The sequence below is a fragment of the Hemitrygon akajei genome, chromosome 20, assembly GCF_048418815.1.
Source record: "Hemitrygon akajei chromosome 20, sHemAka1.3, whole genome shotgun sequence".
NCBI lineage: Eukaryota > Metazoa > Chordata > Chondrichthyes > Myliobatiformes > Dasyatidae > Hemitrygon > Hemitrygon akajei.
In genome coordinates, this window is record NC_133143.1 from 26741540 (window position 1) to 26767897 (window position 26358).

At 41.9% G+C, this 26358-nt stretch overlaps 1 protein-coding gene across 1 annotated transcript in view; it reads left to right on the plus strand.

Moving 5' to 3' along the window:
* Positions 1 to 26358, plus strand: part of aldh5a1 (aldehyde dehydrogenase 5 family, member A1 (succinate-semialdehyde dehydrogenase)) — a 37149-nt gene that overhangs the window by 5820 nt on the left and 4971 nt on the right. Inside the window, exons 2-8 of the mRNA XM_073024028.1 lie at positions 7986 to 8069; positions 11714 to 11884; positions 15525 to 15641; positions 17452 to 17595; positions 23768 to 23911; positions 24914 to 25072; positions 25530 to 25699. Of these exons, the coding sequence (XP_072880129.1) occupies positions 7986 to 8069; positions 11714 to 11884; positions 15525 to 15641; positions 17452 to 17595; positions 23768 to 23911; positions 24914 to 25072; positions 25530 to 25699 (989 nt within the window). The remainder of the gene's footprint in view (positions 1 to 7985; positions 8070 to 11713; positions 11885 to 15524; positions 15642 to 17451; positions 17596 to 23767; positions 23912 to 24913; positions 25073 to 25529; positions 25700 to 26358) is intronic.

Sequence of the window (26358 nt, forward strand, 5' to 3'; positions counted from 1 at the left end):
GGTTTCTTGAACCTTTCATAAGCTTTTCTTCTTAACTAAATTTTGTACACCATGGTTCTTTTACCTTACATTCCTTTCCTTGCCTCAATGGTACATACCTATGCAGAATGCCATGCAAATGTTCCCTGAACATTTGCCGCATTTCTGCCGTGCATTTCCCTGAGAACATCTGCTCCCAATTTATGTTCCCCAGTTCCTGCCTAATGGCATCATATTTCCCTCTACCCCAATTAAATGTTTTTCCCAAATTGCCTGCCCCTACTCCCCTCCAGTGCTGTGGTAAAGGAGATAGAGTTGTGATCACTACCTCCAAAATGCTCTCCCACCGAGAGATCTGACACCTGACCAGGTTCACTACCCAATACCAGATCAAGTACAGCTTCTCCTCTAGTTGGTTTATCGATATATTGCATCAGGAAACCTAACTGAACATGCGTAACAAACTCCACCCAATCCAAACTCCTTGCCCTAAGGAGATGCCAGTCAATTTTAGGAAAGTTAAAATCACCCATCACAACAACCCTTTTATTATTGCACTGTTCCAGAATCTGCCTCCCTATCTGCTCCTTGATGTCCCTGTTACTATTGGAGGGCGCCCCTTTCCTGTTTCTGACTTCCACCCACAATAACTCAGTAGGCAATCCCTCCATGACTTCCTCCTTTTCTGCAGCTTTTTTGCAGCTGTAGCTGTGATACTATCCCTGTGCCACTGCCCCACCTCTTTTGCCTCCCTCCCTCTTCTTTTTAAAACATCTAAAGGCCGGCACACTCACTCAGCAGCCATTCCTGCCCGAGTCTTCCAAGTCTCTGTAATGGCCACAACATCATAGTTCCCATTGTGGCCTCCTGTATATCAGTGAGACACGATGTAGATTGGGAGGCCGCTTGGCTGATCACCTACGCTAGTCTGCTGGATAAAGTGGGATCTCTCAGTGACCACCCATTTTAATTCCACTTCCCATTCCCATTCCAGTATGTCTATCCATGGCCTCCTCCAATGTCGTAATGAGGCCACTCTCAGGTTGGAAGAACACCACCTCTGGGTAGCCTCCAACCTGATGGTATGAACATTGATTTCTGGAACTTCCAGTAATGCCCTCCCTACCCCCCTTCACCATTTACCATCCCATTTTCCCTCTCTCACCGTATCTCCTTACCCGCCTAACACCTCCCTCTGGTGCTCCTCCCCCTTTTCTTTCTTCTGTGGCCCATCATCCTCTTCTATCAGACTCTCCCTTTTCCAACCATGGATCTCTTTCACCAATCAACTTCCCGGCTCTTTACTTCACTTCTCTCCCTGCAGGCTTTATCTATCACCTAGTGTTTCTCTCTCCCTTCCCCCCCACCTTTTAAATCTACTCCTCAGCTTTTTTCTCCAATCCTGCCGAAGGGTTTCGGCCCGAAACGTCAACTGTACTCTTTTCTATAGATGCTGCCTGGCCTGCTGAGCTCCTCAAACAGAGTCTGTCCAGAGTTCAGCACAGAGCAGAGCAGTGAGCTGGACTGGCCCGACCCTCGCCTCTGGTCCCAACACCCTGACCCTTTCAATCTGGCCCGGAGCCCAAATCGTCATCCAAGCATCAGGTTTAGTCACATCGATGCGCTCTGGGACCTGGACCCTGACCCCAAGTCCAATGGAAGTTGCACACTACTGCTTGCGATGATCGTTTGCTGGAAAAAGAGCGATTAGCAAAGTTCTTAGTTCTTTTCATTGTTGTTGGCACCAATATGTACCACGTCTTCTGACTGTTCACCCTCCCCCTTTAGAATGCTGTGGATCTGGTCATCTGCTGTGTGATCATTGCATCTGGGAGGCAACAAGCCATCCGTTGTTTCTTTCATGCCCACAGAATCCCTTGTAACAACTGAATCCCCTGTCGCTGTTGCACTTCTCTTCTTCCCCACCCCACCACCTTCCCTTCAGAGCCACAGAGCCAGACTCAGTACCAGAGATACGGTCTCTGCAATTTCCCCGGTAGATCATTTCTCTTGCATCACATCCCCCCCCCCCGCCGCCAGTATCCAGAGTGGTACACTTATTATTGAGGGGAACATCGACAGGGGTACTCTGCACTGGCCCCTTTCCCTCTCCTGACAGCCACCCAGGTACCTGCCTCCTGCAACTACCTGTCACCTCCTCATTCTCCCATGAGCCGAACGTCATCCAGGTGCAGCTCCTGTCCCTTAACACAGTCTCTAAGGAGCTACAGCTCGATGCACTTCATGCAGATATATTTGTCAGAGAGCCTAGAGTTGCCACACCTCATGCAAAGGACATGCCACTAACCCTGGATCCATTCTCAACACACTAGCTGTGTACTATTAAACAAAGGAGAAAAAAAAGTTTAGAAGGTACTTCATAATCAGCATGAAATGGTGGGCTGAACATTCAATAAGCAGTTCATTCTCAAAGGGAGTCAAACTTGGCACTGCCTTTGAAATATTGAATCAAGTCGTTAGTGTTTCTCATAAAGAAGATAAAACTGGGTAGACCAGCTGATTTCAGCCTGGGACATGGTTTGGATGTTGCAAATGCACACCTAGTCCAGCTGACCTCAATCGTGAGGTAATCACCACAGCTTGACATTGATATCGTCATTGAATCAGATCTTTCATCCAGCCTTCCACTCTGATCCAACAGGTTCCCTGGTATATCTTGTCATTTTTTTCTTCTTCGGCAGTTTAACGGGGGCACAACTGCGCAAGCGAGTGTAAGTCGGACCGTGAGGCAGCGGGAGTATTTGAAAGAGAGTAGTTTGTGGAAGTCAGTCATTTTCTTCAGCAGTTTAACGGGGGCACGACTGCGCAAGTGCGTGTAAGTTGGACCGTGAGGCAGCGGGAGTATTTAGAGAGAGCAGTTTGACGGAGCGGGTGACGTTGTAGTAGGCGATGGAGTAGTGGGAGACAGAGTAGTAAGGCTTTGTCTCAAGAGGCTTCAGTGAGCAGAGGCTGAGGATGAGCTTCACTCCAAGTGAGGTAAGGCCAGGTAAGTTCCTTCAAAAGGAGAACGTTTCAAAAGTTGAGGCAAGTATTGGGTAGATCATGACAGTTGAGATCGGCCCCGTGGTTTGTTCATCCTGCAGCATGTGGGAAATCAGGGATACTTCCAGTGTCCCTGACGACTATGTGTGCAGGAAGTGTGTCCAGCTGCAGCTTCTGGCAGATTGCATTGAGCGTCTGGAGCTGCGATTGGATTCATACTGGAGCATCCGCGGTGCTGAGAAAGTCGTGAATAGCACGTTCAGTGAGTTGGCCACACCGCAGGTAAAGGCTACACAGGCAGAAAGGGAAGGGGTGGCCACTAGACAACGTAGCAGTAGACAGGTAGTGCAGGAGTCCCCTGAGTTCATCTCCCTCCTAAACAGATATACTGTTTTGGATACTGTTGGGGGAGATGTCTCATCAGGGGAAGGCAGCAGCAGCCGAGTTCATGGCACCATGGGTGGCTCTGCGGCACAGGAGGGAAGGAAAAGGAGTGGGAGAGCTATAGTGATAGGGGATTCGATTGTAAGGGGAATAGATAGGCGTTTCTGCGGCCGCAAACGAGACTCCAGGATGGTATGTTGCCTCCCTGGTGCAAGGATCAAGGATGTCTCTGAGCGGCTGCAGGACATTCTGGAATGGGAGGGTGAGCAGCCAGTGGTCGTGGTGCACATAGGTACCAACGATATAGGTAAAAAACGGGATGAGGTCCTACAAGGTGAATTTAGGGAGTTAGGAGATAAACTAAAAAGTAGGACCACAAAGGTAATAATCTCTGGATTACTACCAGTGCCATGTGCTAGTCAGAGTAGAAATAGGAGGATATCAAATTTCTGGGGCATTGGAACCAGTTCTGGGGGACGTGGGACCGGTATAAACAGAGCGGTCTGCACCTGGGCTGGACTGGAACCAATGTCCTAGGGGGAGCGTTTGCTACTGCTGTTCAGGAGGATTTAAACTAATGTGGCAGGGGGATGGGAACAAGTGCAGAGAGACAGAGGGGTGTAAAATGAGGGTAGAAGCAAAAAGGTGAAAAGTAAAAGTGGCAGGCAGGCAAATCCAGGGCAAAAATCAAAAAGGGCAACTTTTCAACATAAATGTATAAGGGCTAAGAGTGTTGTAAAAACAAGCCTGAAGGCTTTGTGTGTCAATGCGAGGAGCATTCGTAACAAGGTGGATGAATTGAATGTGCAGATAGTTATTAATGAATATGATATAGTTGGGATCACAGAGACATGGCTCCAGGGTGACCAAGGATGGGAGCTCAACATCCAGGGATATTCGATATTCAGGAGGGATAGACAGGAAAGAAAAGGAGGTGGGGTAGCATTGTTTGTTAGAGAGCAGATTAACGCAATAGAAAGGAAAGACATTAGCCTGGAGGATGTGGAATCGATACGGGTAGAGCTGCATAACACTAAGGGGCAGAAAACGCTGGTGGGAGTTGTGTACAGGCCACCTAACAGTAGTAGTGAGGTTGGGGATGGCATTAAACAGGAAATTAGAAATGCGTGCAATAAAAGAACAGTCGTTATAATGGGTGACTTCAATCTACATATAAATTGGGTGAACCAAATTGGTAAGGGTGCTGAGGAAGAGGATTTCTTGGAATGTATGCGGGATGGTTTTCTGAACCAACATGTTGAGGAACCAACTAGAGAGCAGTCCATTCTAGATTGGGTATTGAGCAATGAGGAAGGGTTAGTTAGCAATCTCGTCGTGTGAGGCCCCTTGGGTAAGAGTGACCATAATATGGTGGAATTCTTCATTAAGATGGAGAGTGACATAGTTAATTCAGAAATAAAGGTTCTGAACTTAAAGAAGGGTAACTTTGAAGGTATGAGACGTGAATTAGCTAAGATAGACTGGCAAATGATACTTAAAGGGTTGATGGTGGATATGCAATGGCAAGCATTTAAAGATCACATGGATGAACTACAATTGTTCATCCCAGTTTGGCAAAAGAAGGTAGTGCACCCATGGCTGACAAGGGAAATTAGGGAAAGTATCAAGTCCAAAGAAGAAACATACAAATTAGCCAGAAAAAGTGGCACACCTGAGGACTGGGAGAAATTCAGAGTCCAGCAGAGGAGGATAAAGGGCTTAATTCGGAAAGGGGGAAAAAAGATTATGAGAGAAAGCTGGCAGGGAACATAAAAACTGACTGTAAAAGCTTTTATAGATATGTGAAAAGAAAAAGATTGGTTAAGACAAATGTAGGTCCCTTACAGTCAGAAACAGGTGAATTGATCAAAGTCCCTTACATGACAGACCAATTGAATAACTACTTTGGTTCTGTCTTCACTAAGGAGGACATAGATAATCTTCTGGAAATAGTAGGGGACCGAGGGTCTAGTGAGATGGAGGAACTGAGGGAAATACATGTTAGTAGGGAAGTGGTGTTAGGTAAATTGAAGGGATTAAAGGCAGATAAATCCCCAGGGCCAGATGATCTGCATCCCAGAGTGCTTAAGGAAGTAGCATTAGTGATAATTTTTCAAAACTCTTTAGATTCTGGATTAGTTCCTGAGGATTGGAGGGTGGCTAATGTAACCCCGCTTTTTAAAAAAGGAGGGAGAAAGAAACCAGGGAATTCTAGACCGGTTAGCCTGACATCGGTGGTGGGGAAAATGCTGGAGTCAGTTATCAAAGATGTGATAACAGCACATTTGGAAAGTGGTGAAATCATCGAACAAAGTCAGCATGGATTTGTGAAAGGAAAATCATGTCTAACGAATCTTATAGAATATTTTGAGGATGTAATTAGTAGAGTGGATAGGGGAGAACCAGTGGATGTGGTATATTTGAATTTTCAAAAGGCTTTTGACAAGCTCCCACACAGGAGATTAGTGTGCAAACTTAAAGCACACGGTATTGGGGGTATAGTATTGATGTGGATAGAGAATTGGTTGGCAGGCAGGAAGCAAAGAGTGGGAATAAATGGGACCTTTTCAGAATGGCAGGCAGTGACTAGTGGGGTACTGCAAGGCTCAGTGCTGGGATCCCAGTTGTTTACAATATATATTAATGATTTAGACGAGGGAATTAAATGCAGCATCTCCAAGTTTGCAGATGACACGAAGCTGGGCGGCAGTGTTAGCTGTGAGGAGGATGCAGGGTGACTTGGATAGGTTAGGTGAGTGGACAAATTCATGGCAGATGCAATTTAATGTGGATAAATGTGAGTTTATCCACTTTGGTTGCAAGAACAGGAAAACAGACTATTATCTGAATGGTAGCCGATTAGGAAAAGGGGAGGTGCAACGAGACCTGGGTGTCATTGTACACCAGTCATTGAAAGTGGGCATGCAGGTACAGCAGGCGGTGAAAAAGGCAAATGGTATGTTGGCATTCATAGCAAGAGGATTCAAGTACAGGAGCAGGGAGGTTCTACTGCAGTTGTACAAGGCCTTGGTGAGACCACACCTGGAGTATTGTGTGTAGTTTTGGCCCCCTAATCTGAGGAAAGACATTCTTGCCATAGAGGGAGTACAAAGAAGGTTCACCAGATTGATTCCTGGGATGGCAGGACTTACATATGAAGAAAGACTGGATCGACTAGGCTTATACTCACTGGAATTTAGAAGATTGAGGGGGGATCTTATTGAAACGTATAAAATTCTAAAGGGATTGGACAGGCTAGATACTGGAAGATTGTTCCCGATGTTGGGGAAGTCAAGAACAAGGGGTCACAGTTTAAGGATAAAGGGGAAGTCTTTTAGGACCGAGATGAGGAAAAACTTCTTCACACAGAGTGGTGAATCTGTGGAATTCCCTGCCACAGGAAACAGTTGAGGCCAGTTCATTGGCTATATTTAAGAGGGAGTTAGATATGGCCCTTGTGGCTAAAGGGATCAGGGGTATGGAGAGAAAGCAGATACAGGGTTCTGAGTTGGATGATCAGCCATGATCATACTGAATGGCAGTGCAGGCTCGAAGGGCCGAATGTCCTACTCCTGCACCTATTTTCTATGTTTCTATAAAGCCCACTAGAAGCTGTACACATTGGCCCAAGGAAACTTCAGCACTGTGTCATGATTGAATACGGGCAAGGATTTCTCCGTTACCACCAATAGTTATCACTCAGTTGATGAATTAGTACTCCAGCTATCTTGACCACCACCTAGTAAAAGCGATCAGAGCAGTAACCATAAAGAATGTACTTTAGAGGGGATATTTTCATCACCAAGGGTTCTGAAGACCATTAGGATGAGGACTGTTAGGATGAGAAACATCTTCTCCCTCCCCCCCCAACCAGGCCATGAGACTACTGAACATCCTGCCACCAGCAAGGTCTTGTCACGAATGAAGTGCCAGCAGCGTTGTACTGCTTACTTTTTACTTGTGTCGTAAATGCCCCTTTTGCTAAATATCCATCTTCTGGAATATACTTTATAATATGTAATTTATTTCTGGTAATATTACTGTGTGTTGTGTGTGAGTTATATGCACTGTGTTGTGCACCTTAGTCCTGAGGAACATTGTTTCATTTTGTGATATACATGTATATGATTGAATGACAATAAACTTGAAGTAGTAGACTTGGTCTATGGCAGGTGGTGAAATAACCAACTTGAGGGGAAGATCTACTAGATACTGTATTTAAAAGTTCCGTTTTTGCAGAAATGCTTGCCTGTTTATATAAAAGACCTAACTCCAGCCCATCTTCACACCAAATATGCCAAATGAGATACATGCTGAAAAGTTCTAGCACCTCAACACTTGTCATCCATTAACAGCAGCAGAATTGTATTCCATCAACCCATGGGATTCCATTACTCTTATTCGACCACTATTGAGCCAGAGGATCAAATCTGTAGAAAGCATGCCAGTGATATTGCAGGCTTACCTAAAAACTTGATCATGCTAATGTTATTATTCCAAAAAAAAAGAATGTGAATTTCATAGCCAGAATTGTAACTATTAGAATATGTGGTTTTATTTTCTCTGCATAAACTCTATTCACCATTCACTTGATTTTTCTTTGATATTTATATTTTCAGGAGCGAAGCAATCTGTTAAGAAAATGGTATGACTTGATGATCAAGAACAAAGACGAGCTTGCAAAACTAATTACTGCAGAAAATGTGAGTGAGTAACACAAAGCAGGAATTAATCACTCGTTTGTATTCTGAAGTCTTCCTCAGATGTGTTCAGTTTTTTTAAAAGTTGTATCAAAGTCTATACGAGAAGCCTTCCATGTATTAACTACCTTTGCAAGCATATTTTAAAAAGTTTTACACAAAGGCATTCCAACTCTTATATGGAAAGCCCAATTTGAATAACGGTAAACTAGAAATGAAAGAAATTGGCTACACGACTACTTGTGCTTTATTGTTTTGAGTAATTCCATAATTCAAAATGTATCAAACGACACAATGAAATTTTAAGTCATTAACAATTTCGAGTCCTTAAGCTGCCTTTTAACTGAAAACATTATAATTCAGGGTTTTTCAAACTACATTCAGATCTCAGTTTGTTGTCCCAGATGACAGGTGTTCCATGTGTGCATTGTCGTCTTTGTCGGCAAGCACAAGTCCTGATGCATCTTCAAGACGTATGCAGTGTTTAGCATTAGGTCTAGAGCTTTGTATGCATAATAGCTAGAGGTAGATCTTTTAAATCAAGTGTGATATGTGTAATCTACTTCATAAGATTTAAAAAGTTGCTTATTTTCTAAAGTAGAGAACAAAATTCTTGTGTGCTGTTCATAAAGTAATATAAGTGTGATTTATTTGATTATAAAACATTTTGAATTGCTTTCTATGAATAAGACTTAATTTTCCATCTCCATTGACTTGAGATTTTCAAATATATCTGAAACAGGATTGTTTAAAACAGATATATGCTTGTCTTGTAAATAGAGGTCAGATAGAGGGCAGTTATAACCTGGTAAACTCTTATTTGTGAATCCACAGTGATTTATTTTCAGGTTTTTTTTCTCATTATATACAGATTTCCCCCCGCTATCCGAAGGTAGAGCGTTCCTACGAAACCGTCCGTAAGCCAAAATGGTGTAAAGTGAAGAAGCAATTACCATTAATTTATATAGGAAAATTTTTTTGAGCATTCCCACACCCAAAAAATAACCTACCAAATCATACCAAATAGCACATAAAACCTAAAATAACACTAGCATATAGTAAAAGCAGGAATTATATGATAAATACACAGCTATATAAAGTAGAAATAATGTATGTACAGTGTAGTTTCACTGACCAGAATCGGGAAGATTGAGCCAACACCGATTTGTAGTAAAAAAAAATCAGCACATACACGCACGCGCACACACCTGCCCGCGCAAGGCTTCACAGTCATGGTAGTCTCTCTCGGGCTAAACACAAGTTTAAAACGGGCGTCATTTTTCGTAAAAGCGAAAATCCTCTTTCAGTTAGCGAAAGCAGGTACTAATGTAAGTCTTTCATAAAAGCGAAGTTGCGTAAAGCAAACATTCGGAAAGCAGGGGACACCTGTACTATTCTGCACTACCAATGCCATTGCTTCATTACCTCTTGCTCTCTCATCCCCTTTCACATCACCTGTTCTCTCATTTTCTTTGAACTTTCTGCTCAGATACTGAAGTTTCTAACCTATTTTGTTGTAATGAATCTCATCCTTAATTAGAAATCCCTTCTCACGAACTTTTTTTCCCCAACCCTCCAGAGCAAAAGCTAACAACAATCCCACCTTCCCACTTCAAACCTCGTTTGGAATTCAGTCTTTTCCGATGTCGTTTCCTCTTTTACAAAAAAAATTCAAGTTGTTCAGTTTTTAAATAAAATACAAATGGGCAAAGACAATTTGCTATTGTGTTTCAGCTTCTGAATTACATGCAAGTAATTTACATTTTTTTTACTAAATAAAAGAGATAATTCAGAGCAACACACACAAAATGCTGGAGGAACTCAATAGGCTAGGCAGAATCTATGGAAAAGAGTACAGTCGACGTTTCAGGGCGAGATCCGTCATCAACTGTACTTTTCTATAGAGGAAGGTCTCTGCCCAAAACGTCGACTGTACTCTTTTCCATAGATGCTGTCTGGCCTGCTGAGTTCCTCCATTTTGTGTGTGTTGCTTGAATTTCCAGCATCTGTAGATTTTTTCTTGCTTGTGAGGCTTTGGGATTGCCTTAGGATTCAGCATGTAGCTTAGTTTAAGAATCTGAAATCATAGTAAGTAAGGGAACATCTTTGTATTGTGTAATTTCGGGAACATAAAATAAAAACTGTAATAGCACCAATGATTTTTGAGTAAACTGTCAAAATCTTTATTCATGTAATACACTATTCTATAATCCAAACCTTTGGAGTGTATTACTTTAAGACTGTAAGATGTAATTGCTCAGCATGCTTCAGGTTCAGGCAATTGCCTTTTTAAAGTTTAATGTTCTTAACTGAACTCGTGTTCAACAGTTAAATTTTTATTTGATCATTGAACTGTTTAACCTTGAGTTAATTGGTGAGCTTCGATTTAAGTCCAAAAATACAATGAAAGTTGGAACTCTTCTGTATTTCCACCAGAGAAACATTTCTGCCTTCAGTTCGCAAAGTAAAGCTGTTGCAATCCAAATGTATGTTTGGTTAGTCTTTATAAATTGGGTTCATTTTTTCCACCCGGGTTTCTGCAACAATAATTGGTATATCGATGGAGTATACATTGGGAGAAACATACGTTTCAGGAACTGGCGGAGACTGAAAAAAGACCTCTGAATGTATTAGTGTAACTACTAGAAAACTGCATTACCAATGTCAGCTTTGGACCATGCCATTCTTGCTGAAGGGAGAGAGGGATGGAGAGCAGATCCAAACATTTAGTATTTAAGGAAAGCCAGTTAGCTTCCATTTCATATACTGTAAACAGGAAACAATGTGAAATTAATCTCTCCTAGCACATAACCCCAATTGTCTTTAGAGATTAAAGTCTTGATTTATACACTACTTTAGTGGCTACTTTATTGGGAACCTAAAGTGGTCACTGAGTGTACGTTCGTAGTGTTCTCTTGCTGTAACCCAACCACTTCAAGGTTCGATGTATTGTGGGTACAGAGATGCTCTTCTGCATGCCACTATTGTAACACGTGGTTATTTGAGTTACTGTCACCTTCCTATCAGCTTGAACCAGTCTCCTCTGACCTCTCTCATTAACAAGCCACTTTCGCCCATGGAACTGCCTCTCACTGAATGCTTTTGTTCATCATACCATTCTGTGCATGCAAATCCCAAGAGATCAGCAGTTTCTGAGATACTCAAACCACCCCATCTGGCACCAACAATCATTCACTTAGATCACATTTCTTCCCCATTCTGATGTTTGGTCTGAACAATAACTGAATCTCTGACCATGTCTGTGTGCTTTTATGCATTGAGTTGCTGCCACGTGATTGGCTGACTAGATATTTGCATTAACAATCAGCTGTACCTAAAAAAAAAAGTGGCCACTGAAAGTATATTCTCTTAAGTACTTGTGCATCATTCTCAGTATTATATGTACTTACAAATTAATATAAAATTAACCAAAATAAAAGATATACGATTAAGATCCCTGAAACAATTTATAACAGTGCTTGCCAGCTGAGCTTGTGACCCGGTGATGTTTTAATCCAATCACCACACTGCCTCTATACACGTGGCCCGGAAACTTCCAATGGTAGCGAAGTATGAATGCTGATACTTGTACATTGTTTGCATCTTGTCAGTAGTGACACTAACTCTTAGTAACTGGTCCATTGCAGGGTAAGCCATTCAACGAAGCTGTAGGTGAAATAGTATATGCCGCATCATTCCTGGAATGGTTTTCAGAAGAAGCTCGTCGAATATATGGTGATGTTGTTCCTACTCCTTCGCCAAACCGTAGGATCCTGATCCTGAAGCAGCCAATAGGAGTAGTGTCTATTATAACTCCTGTAAGTACTGTCTTAGGAAATATAAAACATTGTTATCATACATTTGAATCATAATCTACACGTTTAAAATGGGCAATTTGCAAATGCACACAATGAGCATTTTATAAATAAAGTGGATTCCAGTTAATTGGGCCATTGGTTAATTGGGACAGCCACTTACTTGGGACAACTCTTAAAGAACAGAAACAAATTGAGAAAATAGCTGGGATTCCCTGCGTTTATTTGGGACAGCATGCCACTTAATTGGGGAAGGAGACTTTTCTAACTGGCGTCAGTTGCATGCATATCATGTGACCGTTAGACACTACACTGTGCTTAGAGTGAGTAGTGTCAGTTGCGTGTGTTTGTGTTCAAAAGCAGTGTTTTTTTTTCTCTCTGATAGTTGGCGAGAAGTAAGCAGTTAGACAATTCAGAACTGTTTTCCTCACTGCAGTTTCAAGCATTCATACTTGGAAATGCCAGAAATGGCTGGGAGTGAAAATGAGATGATTTTACTGCTTCAGCAAGTTAGGAACTATGAAGGATTTGAAGGTATCAACAGTGATTTTGAATGTTACCTTTGGTTCTTACCGGGCAAACTGCTCTTACCTGTGGCTTCAAATAACTGTTTACATGTAACAGCAACCACACCCCAGTAAAGCGTTTGACAGACAGGCTAAACCACATGAGGGTAGACTGCAGGTCTCATAGCCCGGTGTGATAGCGACACGTCTGTCTTAACTCCAGCAGACTGGGCGGTCCGATCTTCAGGGAGATCTAATGGCCAGGAAGGTGGTTCAGCCAGGAGTAGCAGAGGGAGGTAACAGGCAGGCAAGGAGATGAGGCAAGAGAGGGAAAGAGGGATGAAGAATATAAGGTATTGTTCCTCAAACCTGAGTGTGGCCTTATCTCCTTACCTGCCCATCACCTCCCTCTGGTGCTCCTCCCCACTTCTTTCTCTTCCATAGCCTCCTGTCCTCTCCTATGAGATTCCCCCTTCTCCAGCCCTGTATCTCTTTCACCAGTCAACTTCCCGGCTCTTTACTTCACCCCTCCCCCTCTCGGTTTCACCTGTCACCTTGTGTTTCTTCCCCCCTCCCCTCCCCCTACCTTTTAGCTCTCCTCCTCGTCTTTTTCTCTCCAGTCCTGCTGAAGGGTCTCGGCCCGAAACATCAACTGTACTCTTTTCCATTGACACTGCCTGGTCTGCCGATTCCTCCAACATCTTGTGTGTGTTGCTTGGATTTCCAGCATCTGCAGATTTTCTCTTGTTTGTGAGAACTAGTTAATTTGCTTAATTTCTATATTATAATAAGTTCCATTCACAGCAGAGGTTCCACGGACCCCTCGTTTAATGATAGGGGTCCAGGGCATAAAAAAGTTTGGGAGCCCCTGATCTATAGATTCTTGAACTGTTATTTAGGATTTACTGCTGGAAATAGCAGTATCTGGTTTAGAATTAAGAGGTAACATTTAGGAAAAGATATGTTCCCATATAAAGTTGTAATTAACTTTCTTTTACAATAATGATGGGGTATCACAGTTCAGGTACGCTAACTTTGATCTAAGTGGTTTGCAGATACTTAGGAACAATTAAATACAAACCCACTTTAAAATAACAGCTGAGCTTAGGATCATTTGGGAATCTAGTGTTTGTCACATTTTGTCTTTCAATTTTTTTCTTTCGGTACCTGTTTTGTGGAGACTAATATTTCACTTACAAGACAGAGTTGCAAATTTGTACAGCAAGGAATCGTGTCCCTTGGCCAAGCCAGCTAAGGTGCTTCCCTGAGCTAGCCCCGTTTGCCTCATATCTCTGAATATTCCCTATCCAAATGTGTATTAAACATAATTGTTCCTGTCGCTGCCAGTTCCTCTGGCAATTTGTTACATCCACCCTCGCAGATTCCATTTAAATCTTTCCCTGCTCAGTGTAAACCTGTGCCCTCTATATTTAGACTCCCCTGCCCTTGGAAAAAGACTGTGACCATCCACCCCATCCACACCTCTCATAATGTTATTAAACTTCTATCAGATCTCCCCTTAGTCTCTGCCACTCCAGGGAACACAACTGATCGTGAGGTCAGGAGCCCATATTGACCTCACAAGGGAGCCATTTACTAGTTACAACAGGGGAATAGAAGCTGTCCTTGAGCCTGTAGCATGTGCTTTCATGCTTTTGTATTTTCTGCCCTATGGGAGAGAGCAGAATACCTGAGGTGGATGGGGTCTTTGATTGTGCCGGCTGCCTTACTGAGACATACAGAGTCCATAGGTGTGACAATAATAAACTCATACTAATGTTACCCTTTCAGGGATCAACATTCTTGTACCCCCACTCTCTCTGTTCTACAATACTCCCTGGGACCCAGTCATTCTCTATGTATGTCCTGCCCTGGTTTAACTTCCTAAACTTCATTACTTTGCACTTGTTTGAGTTAAGTTTCATCTGTCATTTCTTCACCCACTTTAGAAAGATCCTGTTGTAATCTTCTTCGTGGTTCACTACACCACCGTTTCATCTTCATCTGCAAGCTTGCTAATTATGCCACCTACATTCTCATCCACATCGTTAATGTACATGACAAACAACTAGAGACCCAGCATTGATCGGTGCAACACATCACTGGTCACAGGCTTCCAATCTGCAAAACAACAACATCATCAGCACTGTCTCCTCCCACTAATTTAGTTTTGTATCCAGTTGGCTACCTCACCTTGGACCTCATGTGATGCAACATTCTGGATCAGCCTACCACTCAGGACTTTGGCAACTGTGCTGCCCTCATCAATGCTCTTGGTCACATTAAAAACAAACGACTCAATAAAATTTAGAAAATGATTCACAAACAAAGCTGTGTTAGCTATCCCTGATCAGTCCTTGCCTTTCCAAATGCAGATAGATCCTGTCTCTCTGAATCCCCTCTAGCAACTTTCCCATCACTGATGTTCAGCTCACTGAGCTATGGTCCGCTGGCTCGTCCTTACAGCAGGCGCCTTTCACAATCTCATGATACAACATTTTATAGCCAATGAAGTACTTTTAAAATTACTTACTGTTACAAGAAACAAAGCCAGCAGTTTACACACAAAAGCTTCCACAAATTATTGACTATATCCTGAAGAAGTGTCTCAGCACAAATCATCAACTGTTTACTCTTTTCCCTAGATGCTGCCTGACCGGCTGAGTTCCTCCAGCATTTTGTGTGTGTCACTTTGAATTTTCAGCATCTGCAGGCTTTCTTGTGTTTGTAACTGACTATATAATCAGTTTTAGTGATGTTGGCTGAGGCTGAACTTTGATCAGGACACTGGAGAGAACATGTTTGTCATTCATCAGTGTACTACACTGGACTTTTTACATCTGCCTGAGAGGGAGACATTAATACCTCATGTTCCCTCAAATCCAAATGAAGCATCTGTCTAGAGTTTGTGTTGTGTCAATTCCTTCAAAGTCAAAAGTGCTACATCAGAGGCTCCTCTATATTGTTACAATATCCCACTCCGCGTCCTCTTGGTGTGATAAATTAAACTCAAGAAGTGAAGCAAACAAGCTAAACTTTGTGTGTGTTTCCAACTATCTAAGGTAGTCCTGTAAGAATGTAATCTTTAACTTCTATTATTTGCTATAAAGCTATTCTACCATGTTTTTTCTTCACAGTGGAATTTCCCCAGTGCCATGCTCACAAGAAAGGCTGGGGCAGCCTTGGCTGTAGGCTGCACAGTGGTGGTGAAACCTGCTGAAGATACTCCCCTGTCTGCATTAGCTCTGGCAGAGGTGAGTAAAGAAGGTGTCAGTCAGAAATTGATGAAAAATACTTAGGTTTGTTTATATGTCATGGAAGATGACCACTGGTGAATCCCTCAGTCAGTCTCCTGAAACACATAATACCTTGCTGTTACTAACTGTCTGAGAAAGGTAGAACACAAAACAGTTACATCTAATGGAATAGTTCCCTGTGTGTGTGTGTGTGTGGGGGGGGGGGGGAGTGTCTTTCAAAGTAAATTTTATTATCAAAGTACATATATGTCACCATATACAACCCTGAGATTCATTTTCTTGTGCGCATACTCAACAAATCTGTAGAATAGGAACCATAAGAGAATCAACAGAAGATCAACCAGAGTGCAGAAGACAACAAGCTGTGCAAATATAAACAAATAGCAATAAATGACAAGAACAGGACATGGAGTCCGTAAAGTGAGACTGTGGGAACATTTGAGTGATTGGGCAAGTGAGTGCAATTATCGTCTTTTAATCAAGAGCTTGATGGTTGAGGGCTAATAACTGTTCTTGAACCTGGTGGTGTGAGTCCTGAGGCTCTCGTACCCTCTACCTGATGGCAGTAGTGAGAAGAGATGGAGAGAGCATGACCTGGGTGGTGGGGATCTCTGATGATAGGTGCTGCTTTCCTACGACAGTGTTTCATGTAGATACTTTCCTACATAGTCTTGTGAGACCATGGATTTGCACTTTGGAAGGTTTTCAGGGCGCAGGCCTGGGCAGGGTTGTATGGGAGACCAGCAGTTGCCCAAGTTGTAAGCCTTCCCCTCTCCACGCCACTGATGTTGTCCAAGGGAAGGGCACTCGGACCCAAGCAGCTTGGCACCGGTACTTTCCTACAACAGTGTTTCATATAGATACTTTCCTGTGACATTGTTTCATGTGGATGAAATTGTTTTGTAACCGTTTAGGCAAATATCATCAGGCTCCAATACCGGTCATAATCTTGCAGATAATGGACTTGCTTTCCATATCAAATCATCCGCTGTATTTGTCTGGCATCTATCTAATGCCCTCTTGGAAAACTATGAAATATCCCATATCTTCATCAACATGCTCTACCAATGGCTCATCATTCTTCTTGGGGTATGCAAATAGATTATCTACTGCCTCAATATATGCAAATAACTGCCATCTGTGCTTAAATAACCCCATAGTTAGATACTTCTGTTTTGTGTATTTGTTCACAGATATCTGTATCAAATCCCTTTCAAGTTCCTGTCTTCTTGGTCATTAGAATACAAAGATAACTCTTTTGGTTATTTAATCTCGGGCTGGGGAATTGGTTTTGTTAAGTTTCTCTAATTAATCTTCAGGTCCTCATTGGGAGACATAGCCAGGGTACAGCTCTCCAATGTCTTACCAAAACTTCATGGAACCAATGATTTTTGGCTGTAAAGTCTCCTCTAAAAGTTGTTAAATCCACTGAAGGATCGGAAAGCATACCCTCAGTCAGTAGCTGCACAGTTTAATAAAACTGTCAGAAAGCCTCCTTATGCTTACTCATAGGATTTCCTCCATCTTGCCAATTGTAGATAAATGCAAATACCTTTGCTAGCAGTTTCACAGAAATATCAAAGTTTGTGCATAAACAAATTGTGAATAAAGTTTTCTTTCAAATGTTTGTGTGAGAGAGAAACAAATCTTGGATTTTACAACCCAGGAGAGGTTTATTTATAGAATATTCAGCTTAAATAAGTTCTGTTTTTTATTTTGTCTGTTACAAAGAGGGAGCATTTGTACAGTTTCTTTGTTAACATTTCTTTAATGTTAATGCAGTGCACTGAAGTTTCCTGCCTTACAGCTTGCAGATCAGGCTGGGATCCCTGCAGGGGTTTTCAATGTTGTTCCCTCCTCCAAGTCCAATACACCCGCTGTAGGAGAAGTGCTTTGTACTGATCCTCTCGTTGCTGCAATCTCTTTTACTGGTTCCACAGCTACTGGAAAGGTGAGTGTTTTCCTGTCTTATGGTGGACAGTTGTTCTGATGTATTCACCGTTATCTTACACATGAAGTTTTTCAGAAAAGACCTTTTGGAAAAAGTCAATTTCTATTTGATCCGCACTGTGGTTTTATTTTATTGTTGGCTTCAGAAAAACACAATTAAAATGTTGTAATTTTTAAATAAATCTTTTAACAACATAAATAGTGCTACACTTGTTTCGACCAGTGTAACATATATATATGAAACAGGAAACCTGGGTCAGATCTAAATAATGCACAAATCTTATGTTACTCTTTTTAATTATTACAAAGCTACCAAATCTATACTCTAGGGCAACTTTTGAAATCTGTAATACAGTTACTAAACAGAGCAGCAGATAAAGTAATCCACAGGACCTGCCAAATAACATTTTCAATCAAGGGATATGTGAGGTGGTTCTTCAGTGATTTTTTTTTGTTTTCTTATTGCCCCTATTTAAGCTTGACTGTTTATCAAAAATAATTTCTGCAACAGAAGTAACCTACAGTTGTAAACACACAAAATGTTGGCAGAACTCAGCAGGCCAGACAGCATCTATGGGAGGAGGTAGTGACGACGTTTCGGGCCGAAACCCTTCATCAGGAGTGAAGTAACATGGAATGGTGGAGAGGGATAAGAAGTGGGGGGAGGGATGAAGTAGAGAGCTAGGAAGTGATAGGCTGGAGGGAAATGGGCTAGGGGGAAGGTGGAGAATTATGGGAAATAAAAGAGAAAGAAAGGTAGGGCTGGGGGGAGATTATAGTGAGGGATGGTGGTGAGGGAAGAAGTGTGGGGGCAGGTGTAGCACTTCTTCCTTTTGCAGGGATAAGTGCCTGGAGGGAGGTCAATGGGGGGGATGAATGGACAAGGGAGTCACGTAGGAAGCGGTCCCTGCGGAAAGCTGAGAGTGGGGGGGGGGGGGGGGGAGGGGAAGATGTGTCTGGTGGTGGGATCCCATAGGAGGTGGCGGAAGTTACGGAGGATTATACGTTGGATCTGTAGGGTGATAGGTGAGGACCGGGGGACTCTATCCCTGGAGGGCTGGCGGGAACAACCTACAGTTGTCGTCAGTGCAATAGTAATCTTTATCTGCTAAAATTGAGCTGTATGCAGTTTCACCATTGTTCAAGCACAAGTATTGCAGAAATTTAAGGAGTAAAAAGGGTCTCACTTCTCGTCTCCTACTCTTTATCATTACAGTTACAACAGTTCAAGTTTTCTTCCAAGTACTTTATAAAACAATGTATTTTTTGTTTCCATTACCCATTCAGACAAAGTTCCAGACCTCCTCCAAGTGAAAATGTTTTCCCAGTAAACTTTCTATCATTGCTCTTAAATCTAGCCCATGGTTATTAATTTCTCTGCAAGAAGAAATAAATCATTCTTATTCATTCTGTCTGAACTTCTCTTCGGTTTTAATATCTCAGTGCAGTTTTCCCTTGGCCTCTAACGAAAACAAGACCAGTTTAGCAATTTTTTCCCAATAACAAAATTTCTGTAATGATGACTTCATCTACCTAAATATCCACTGCACTGTTGTTACTTCAGACGCATCCTTCCTGTTCTGCAGTGACCAGAACTGTAAGCAGCACTCTAAATGTCACTAAGTAGTGACTGGGAGGCCACTTTGTCGAGCACCTTCGTTCCACCTGCAACAATCCCCGTTCCTACATCTCTGTACTGCAACAGTGAGGCCACTCTCCAGTTGGAGGAGCAACACCTCATTTCATCCTGGTAGCCTTCAATCTGATGGCATGAATATCGAGTCCTCTAATTTTTCCCCCTCCCACTTCCCTCCTCTTCCATCCCTCACTCTGGCTTCCCTCTTACCTGTTCTCTTGTCCTCATCTCCCCCAGGTGGCCCCCCTCCCTTTCTCCCAGTGTTCTTTCTTCTCTCCTATCATATGACTTCTTCTCTAGCCCTTTATCTTTACCACCCATCACCTCCCGGCTTCTTATTTCATCCCCCCCCCCCCCCCCCCCCAACCTGGCTTTACCTATCCTCTTCCAGATTGTACTCCTTCCCCCCAACCCACCTTCTTATTCTGGCTTCCACCTTCCTCTCCAGTCCTGATGAAGGGTCTCGTCGACTGCTTATTCCCTTCCATAGATGTTGCCTGACTTGCTGGGTTTCTCCAGTACTTTGTATGCGTTACTTTGGATTTCCGGCGTCTGCAGAATCATTCGTGTTTATTCCTTGCACTTATCTTCTGTTCATCACCAATACGGGAACTTTCCCCATTATCTTTACGGAATGGAGAACCTGTACCCACCCTTAAGTATTGTGCTGCTTATTGGGTATTATCTCTTTCCGTTTACACACGCAAAGTATTCATTTAATTCTTCTGATTGAATTTGCAACTCTACTGACTGACCAAGTCCATTTATGTCATCTTACTATCTACAGTTTTCTTCCTCGCGTGACTACAGAATGAATTTATACTGTAAATTATCTACAAATTTCTTTGTTACAACTCCTACTTTTACGTTTGATCATTGATGCTACTAAAAACAAAGTACCAGGTGGCTTTCAAGTCACTAAGTTGACAGTTGATCCTGGCTTCCTGCCACTGAGGTAATTTTGGATCCAACCAGGGACCTCAAGACTTGTCCCATCTCTCACTTTGCTCCTGATCAGAGCTCTGTTTCCTCAGATTCTTGAGTTTTTGTACACACATATTGGAAATAAAATTAGTCCAGATAAAATTACAATTATGCATTACATTTTAAATTGCTGCAATTGACAATGGGCTTTTCTAATGGGTGTTTTACTCCTTCGTCTAATCTATAAGACCATAAGAGATAGAATCAGAGTTAAGCTATTCAGCCCATCAAATCTGCTCTGCCATTTCATCATGGCTGATCCATTCTCAGCCCCATTCACCTGTCTTCTCCCCTGCACAAGGACTCTCAAGTCCCTTTGCACTTTGGAGTTTTGAATTTTCTGCCCATTTAGAAAATAATCTGCTCTTTTGTTCCTTCATGCTCAGTACATGACCGTACACTTCCCGACTGTATTCCATCTGCCAGTTCTTTGCACTTTCTCCTAATCTGTCCAAGTCCTTCTGCAGTCTCCCTGTTTCCTTAACACTACCAGTTCCTCCACCTACCCTCATCTCGCCCACAAACTTGACCACAGAGCCATCAGTTCCATCATCCAAATCATTAACACATAATATAAAAAGAAGGGACACAACACAGAACCGTGCAGAACACCACTAGTCACTGGCAGCCAATCAGAAAAGGCTCTGTTTATTCCAACTCTTTGCTTCCTGCCAATCAGCCAATCTTTATCCGTGCTTGAATCTTTCCTGTAATACCAAGGGTTCTTATCTTGTTAAGCAGCACCTTGTCAAAGGCCTTCTGAAAATCCAAGTGCACAACATCCACCAATTCTCCTTTGTCTATTGTGCTTGTTATTTCTTTAAAGAATTCCAACAGATATATCAGGTAAGATTTTCCCTTAAGGAAACCATGCTGAATTTGGCATATTTTATAATGTGCCCCCAAGTATCCTACGACCCCTCAAGATCTTCCCAACCACTGAAGTCAAGCTAACTGGCCTATAATCTCCTTTCTTCTGCTTTCCTCCCTTCTTGAGCACTGAAGTGACATTTGCAATTTTTCAATCCTCTGGAACCATGCCAGAGGCTAGTGATTCTAGAAAGATGCCTCCACAATCTCTTTAACTACCTCCTTCAGAACTCTGGGGTGTAATCCAGGTGACTGATCTACCTTCAGATCTTTCAGCTTCCCAAGCACCTTCTTTCTAGTAATAGCCATTGCACTCCCTTCTACCCCTTGACATTCTTGAACTTCCAGCATACTGCTAGTGTCTTCCACAGTGAAAATGGATGCAAAATATGTATTCAATTTGCCCACCATTTCCTTGGCCCCAATTACTACTTCTCCAGAGTCATTTTCCGATATCTACTCACTCTCACCTCTCTTATACTCTTTATATATCTGAAAAAAATTTAAATATTGGCTAGCTTAAGATCATGTTTCATCTTTTCCTTCCTAATGGCATTTTTAGTTGCCTTCTGTTTTAAAAGCTTCCCAATCCTCAAACTTATCACTAAATTTTGTTCTATTATATGCCCTCTCTTTTGTTCTTGTGTTTTGTTTTAGACCCTTGTCAGCCGCAGTTGCATCATCCTGCCTTTAGAGTACTGCTACTTTGGGATTTATCTATCTAAATTGTTCCCAGAAACTCTAGTCATTGCTGTTCTGCCATCATCCCTGCTAGTGTCCCCTTCCAATCAACTTTGGCCAGCTCCTCTCTCATGCCTCTATATTTGTCTTTACTCCACTCTAATGCTGACTCATCTGACTTTAGCTTCTCCTTCTCAAATTGCGGGGTGAATTATATTATGATCACTGCATCCTAAGGTTTCCTTTAGCTTCAGCTCCCTAATCAAATCCAGCACCCAATCCTGAATAGACTTTCCCCTAGTGACCACAAGCTGCTCTAAAAAGCCATCTCATAAGCATTCTACAGATTCTTTCTTGGTATCCAGCACAAACCTGATTTTCCCAATCTACCTGCGTATTGAAACCCCCCCCCCCCCCCCATGACCATCATGACATTGTGTTTTTACATGTATTTCCTATGTCACCGCTTTCTCAGGATTTAATTTCATTTTTTACCAGCAGAACCTCCCCACCCTTTCTGCCTGTCTGTCTGTCCTTTCAATAAAATGTGTTTCCTTGGGTGCTAAGCTCCCAATGATCTTCTTTCAGCCACAACTTAGTGATGCCCAAGTCATACCTACCCATCTCTAATCATGCTACAAGATCACCTACCTTATTCCGTATACTGTGTGCATTCAAATATAACACTTATAGTCCTGTATTCATCACCCTATTTGATTTTGTCCCCATGTTACACTGAAATTCATCACGTTGACTGTGCTTTTGCCCTATCATCTACCTGTCCTTGTACACTGCCCAAATTAGTGTAAACCTTCCTCAACAGCTTTATCAAAACTGCCCAAAAGCATACTGGTCCCCCTCGGGTTCAGGTGTAACCCATCCCTTTTTGTACAGGTCATACCTTCCCAAGAAGAAATTCCAAAGATCCAGAAATCTGAAGCTCTGTCCTCTACACAGTTCCTCAGCCACACATTCATCTACAGCAATGGTTCCAACTTTTTTATGCCACGGAGCCCAGGTTGGGAACCCCTAATCTATAGTCACTTGAATTAGGAAATGATATCAGACTTCAATAGATTAAATTTTAATTCTAATTATTTAAGTAAAAAGATTACTGACAGTTTCAACATCTACGGAGTGGACCATTAACGCAAAAAAAAAAATAGATACTTAGAATGAGAGTCAAGACAGAGTTGGGAATGATTCTTGTGCCTGACTGTAAACACATCAGCAATGTGATTGGGTGTATTGGTGGTAAGAGAGCGTGCTTGAATAAATTCTCATATGTTTGTGGGTATAAGCAAAAACTTAAGCAGGGCAGAATTTTGAGATGACAATGCAGAACGTGTATGAGGGTCAATTTGGAGCATACGCAATGATAAATTAATCTGTTTGTTCGTTCTAAACTATTACTCAGATTCTGTCATCAATTAAGACTTGGATAAGATTAAATATAAGAAAGAAACACCATTGATACTGATTTCAAAGTGGCATATTGGCAAATCATTAGAGAGAGCCGGAAAAGGGTTTTCAAAACCAATGGAACACGCACAAAATGCTGGAGGAACTCAGTGGGCCAGGCAGCATCTAGTGAAAAGAGTAAACAGTTGACATTTCGGGCCGAGGCCCTTCATCAGGACTCGGTGGACTTTTTTTTGAGGCATAATTGTTCTACGGTCTTTGATTAATGTTACAGAGCACATAGTTTGTTCCTGAAGATAATTTTCAGAAGAGTGGAACTCACTGGGTTTATTAATAGTATTGATAGAAATCCCAATATTACTGACCATAATACTGGTCTTGGGATAGAAGTCCCAACAGCAGCATTATGAAAAGATTGCGTGAGCAATTTAGTGATTATTTCCAGAAGGGAATGTCTGCTTGCAAGTGGCAAAATAGAACCAACATCCAACATAAAATTGATTACAAGTGAAGTATCATTATCGATGACAAGTTTGGGCTCTACAGCATGTTTCTGACAAGTTATCTTTGAACCTTTCAGATCCTGCTGCGTCATGCCTGTGATACTGTAAAGAAAGCTTCTATGGAGCTGGGTGGGCTGGCTCCTTTCATAGTTTTCAACAGTGCTGACTTGGATCTGGCTGTAGCTGGAGCAATAGCTTCTAAGTTCCGAAACACCGGACAGGTGAGTAGCGTGGTGCAGAGGATGGTTCGAGAATGTTGCTGTTAATCTTTGGGAACATTGTTAGTGATTTGGATTCCACTGAACCATTTTATATTCATGAATTAAAATTCGGGCTAAATACCTTGTTAGAATTGTTGAGACTTTGTTTCAAGGTACAGTCCTTTACCCAGTGAGTCGTGGTCCCACGGCTGCTATCATAAATCACTGAATACTGCAACCTGGTGGGTTTAAGTCAAATAGCTCACTTCCAAATTAACCTTAATTTAGGCTTTTAAATTTAAAAAAAACACTAATGTGTGACTGAGAGGGACTTCTACTGGAATTTATGCAGAACTTGTATCACAGAAACAGTAGTCAAATCAAAGAAATTTTTGCAGTATTGATGCTCTGCTTGTGGGGGGAGGATGAAGTTTGACCTTCTGATGATAAATAAAAGCCATTTTTTATGCCACTCGGTGGTGGCAAAGGTTCGACCTTTTGTGCACACCACTTTCTGAAACTTTGATAGAGTAGACTTGGGAGAATGTTTCCACTGGTGAATAGGAAACAAAAACTAAACCTGACAAATAGAAGATCGCCAAAGCATCCAATGCACCATCTGTAAGAGAGTACAGTTCCCACTTTAAGCATCAGTCACCTCAGAATCCAAGGAATTAGAGTGCAAGTAAAACATCTTAATCCCTGACCAAGAAGAGATGAATTAAAGATAAAGGAAAAATGGTTGAAGAATATGCTAATAAATTCCAATGACATAAAAAAGAGAGGGACTGTATGCAATGTAGAGCAGTTATAAATTTGGAGTAATTTATATAATTTTTGGCCATTTGATTTTAATTGCCATAAAGCAGTAATGTACAAAGAGCACTGAACCATTTCATTTTGAGTAATTGAGGTTATGTTTTGTATTTTCAATAACTAACTTATTTTTCTGTCTTCCATTGCTATCTGGAATCGTGTGTGTTTAAATAGTTACATTTTGCTGCTTTCAATTCCCGAATGTAGACTTGTGTGTGTGCAAATCGGTTCCTGGTGCAGGAGGGAATTCACGATGCATTTGTGGAGAAGTTGGTGAAGGCGATGCATAGAGATTTGCGTGTTGGAAGTGGATTTGATGAACAGACTACACAGGGTCCCCTAATCAATGAAAGAGCAGTGGTAAAGGTAACACACAGTATGCTTTCAAGCAAGGCATATTTGAAAAACATACTTCAAACTCCTAATTCTCTAGAAGATTTGCAAAAGATTTTGTTATTCTGACAAAAGTTCCTAACAGAAATGAGTAACTGAGGTAACCATTTCTAAATTAAGTGACAACAAATTGCATTTTATAATGCATTTAACACAAATGCCTGGTGATACTTCAGTAGAATATTAAAAAACAAAGTTTGGCCTTGAGTCACAAAAGCAGCTATTAGCAAGGTAACTCACTATCTTGAAGGAAACTAAAGGGAATCCAATATTAACATCTAAATAGCTGAGACCAAGGCCTGTAATGACAGAGGAAAGACTAAACATGGAGGAACAGGAGTCTCAGCTGGAAGAAATTCCAAAGCATTGAAAGAACTAACTGGTTAAAAATTTTAAATGAGTGCAAACCTCTCTTATTTCTCTGTTTCAGGTAGAAAATCAGATAAGTGATGCAGTGTCTCGTGGTGCCTGCATTGTGACAGGGGGAAAGAGACATAGTCTTGGAGGAAGCTTCTTTGAACCAACTCTTCTTTCTAATGTCACAGCAGACATGCTGTGTGCACAAGAGGAAACATTTGGTCCTTTGGCACCAGTCCTCAAGTAAGGAAACCTTTAATATCTTTCTGTCAGATCTATTGCAAACAAGATATTAGGAATATGTTCTAAAACTAGCTGCCTCAAGAGTGCAGAAGTACCCTACTCTAGACTCAATTTTCTGCCCAGGTTGTAGGCTGGTGCTTTTCTTAGCCAGCTTGCCCTTGTCTTCCATTACTATTTACGCTGAAGCACCTGCCTGAGCTGTAGAAAGAAGCCACTAGGTGGCAGTCATGTCTCAGAATATGACTATTCAATGCTACGTGAAACCCTAATGCCTATAAATTCAGCTACACAGGCTTTCCTTGTCAGGGTGCAGAGTAGTTACAGCTCTCTACATCAAATGGGGACTCTGGAATCTCAGCAAGGCTTTTCCTCTCTTATATTACACTTTTGTGGACGAGTCATTTTCTAAGTGAATACCCACCAAATGGAACAGCGTTACTCCGGGGCCAAGGTGTAAAATATTGTACTAACAGTTATACACAGCTCAAGGCACATATAGCATATACAAGATAACAGTATACATATAGTTACACTAAATAAATATATATAACCCAAGCCCCTGAGTGACATGTCCTGTAAATTGATGGTGCACAGGTGTTACTGCAAAAACAAACAGTCAGCAGGTAAACTCATACACACACGTGTGGTCCAGCTTGTCG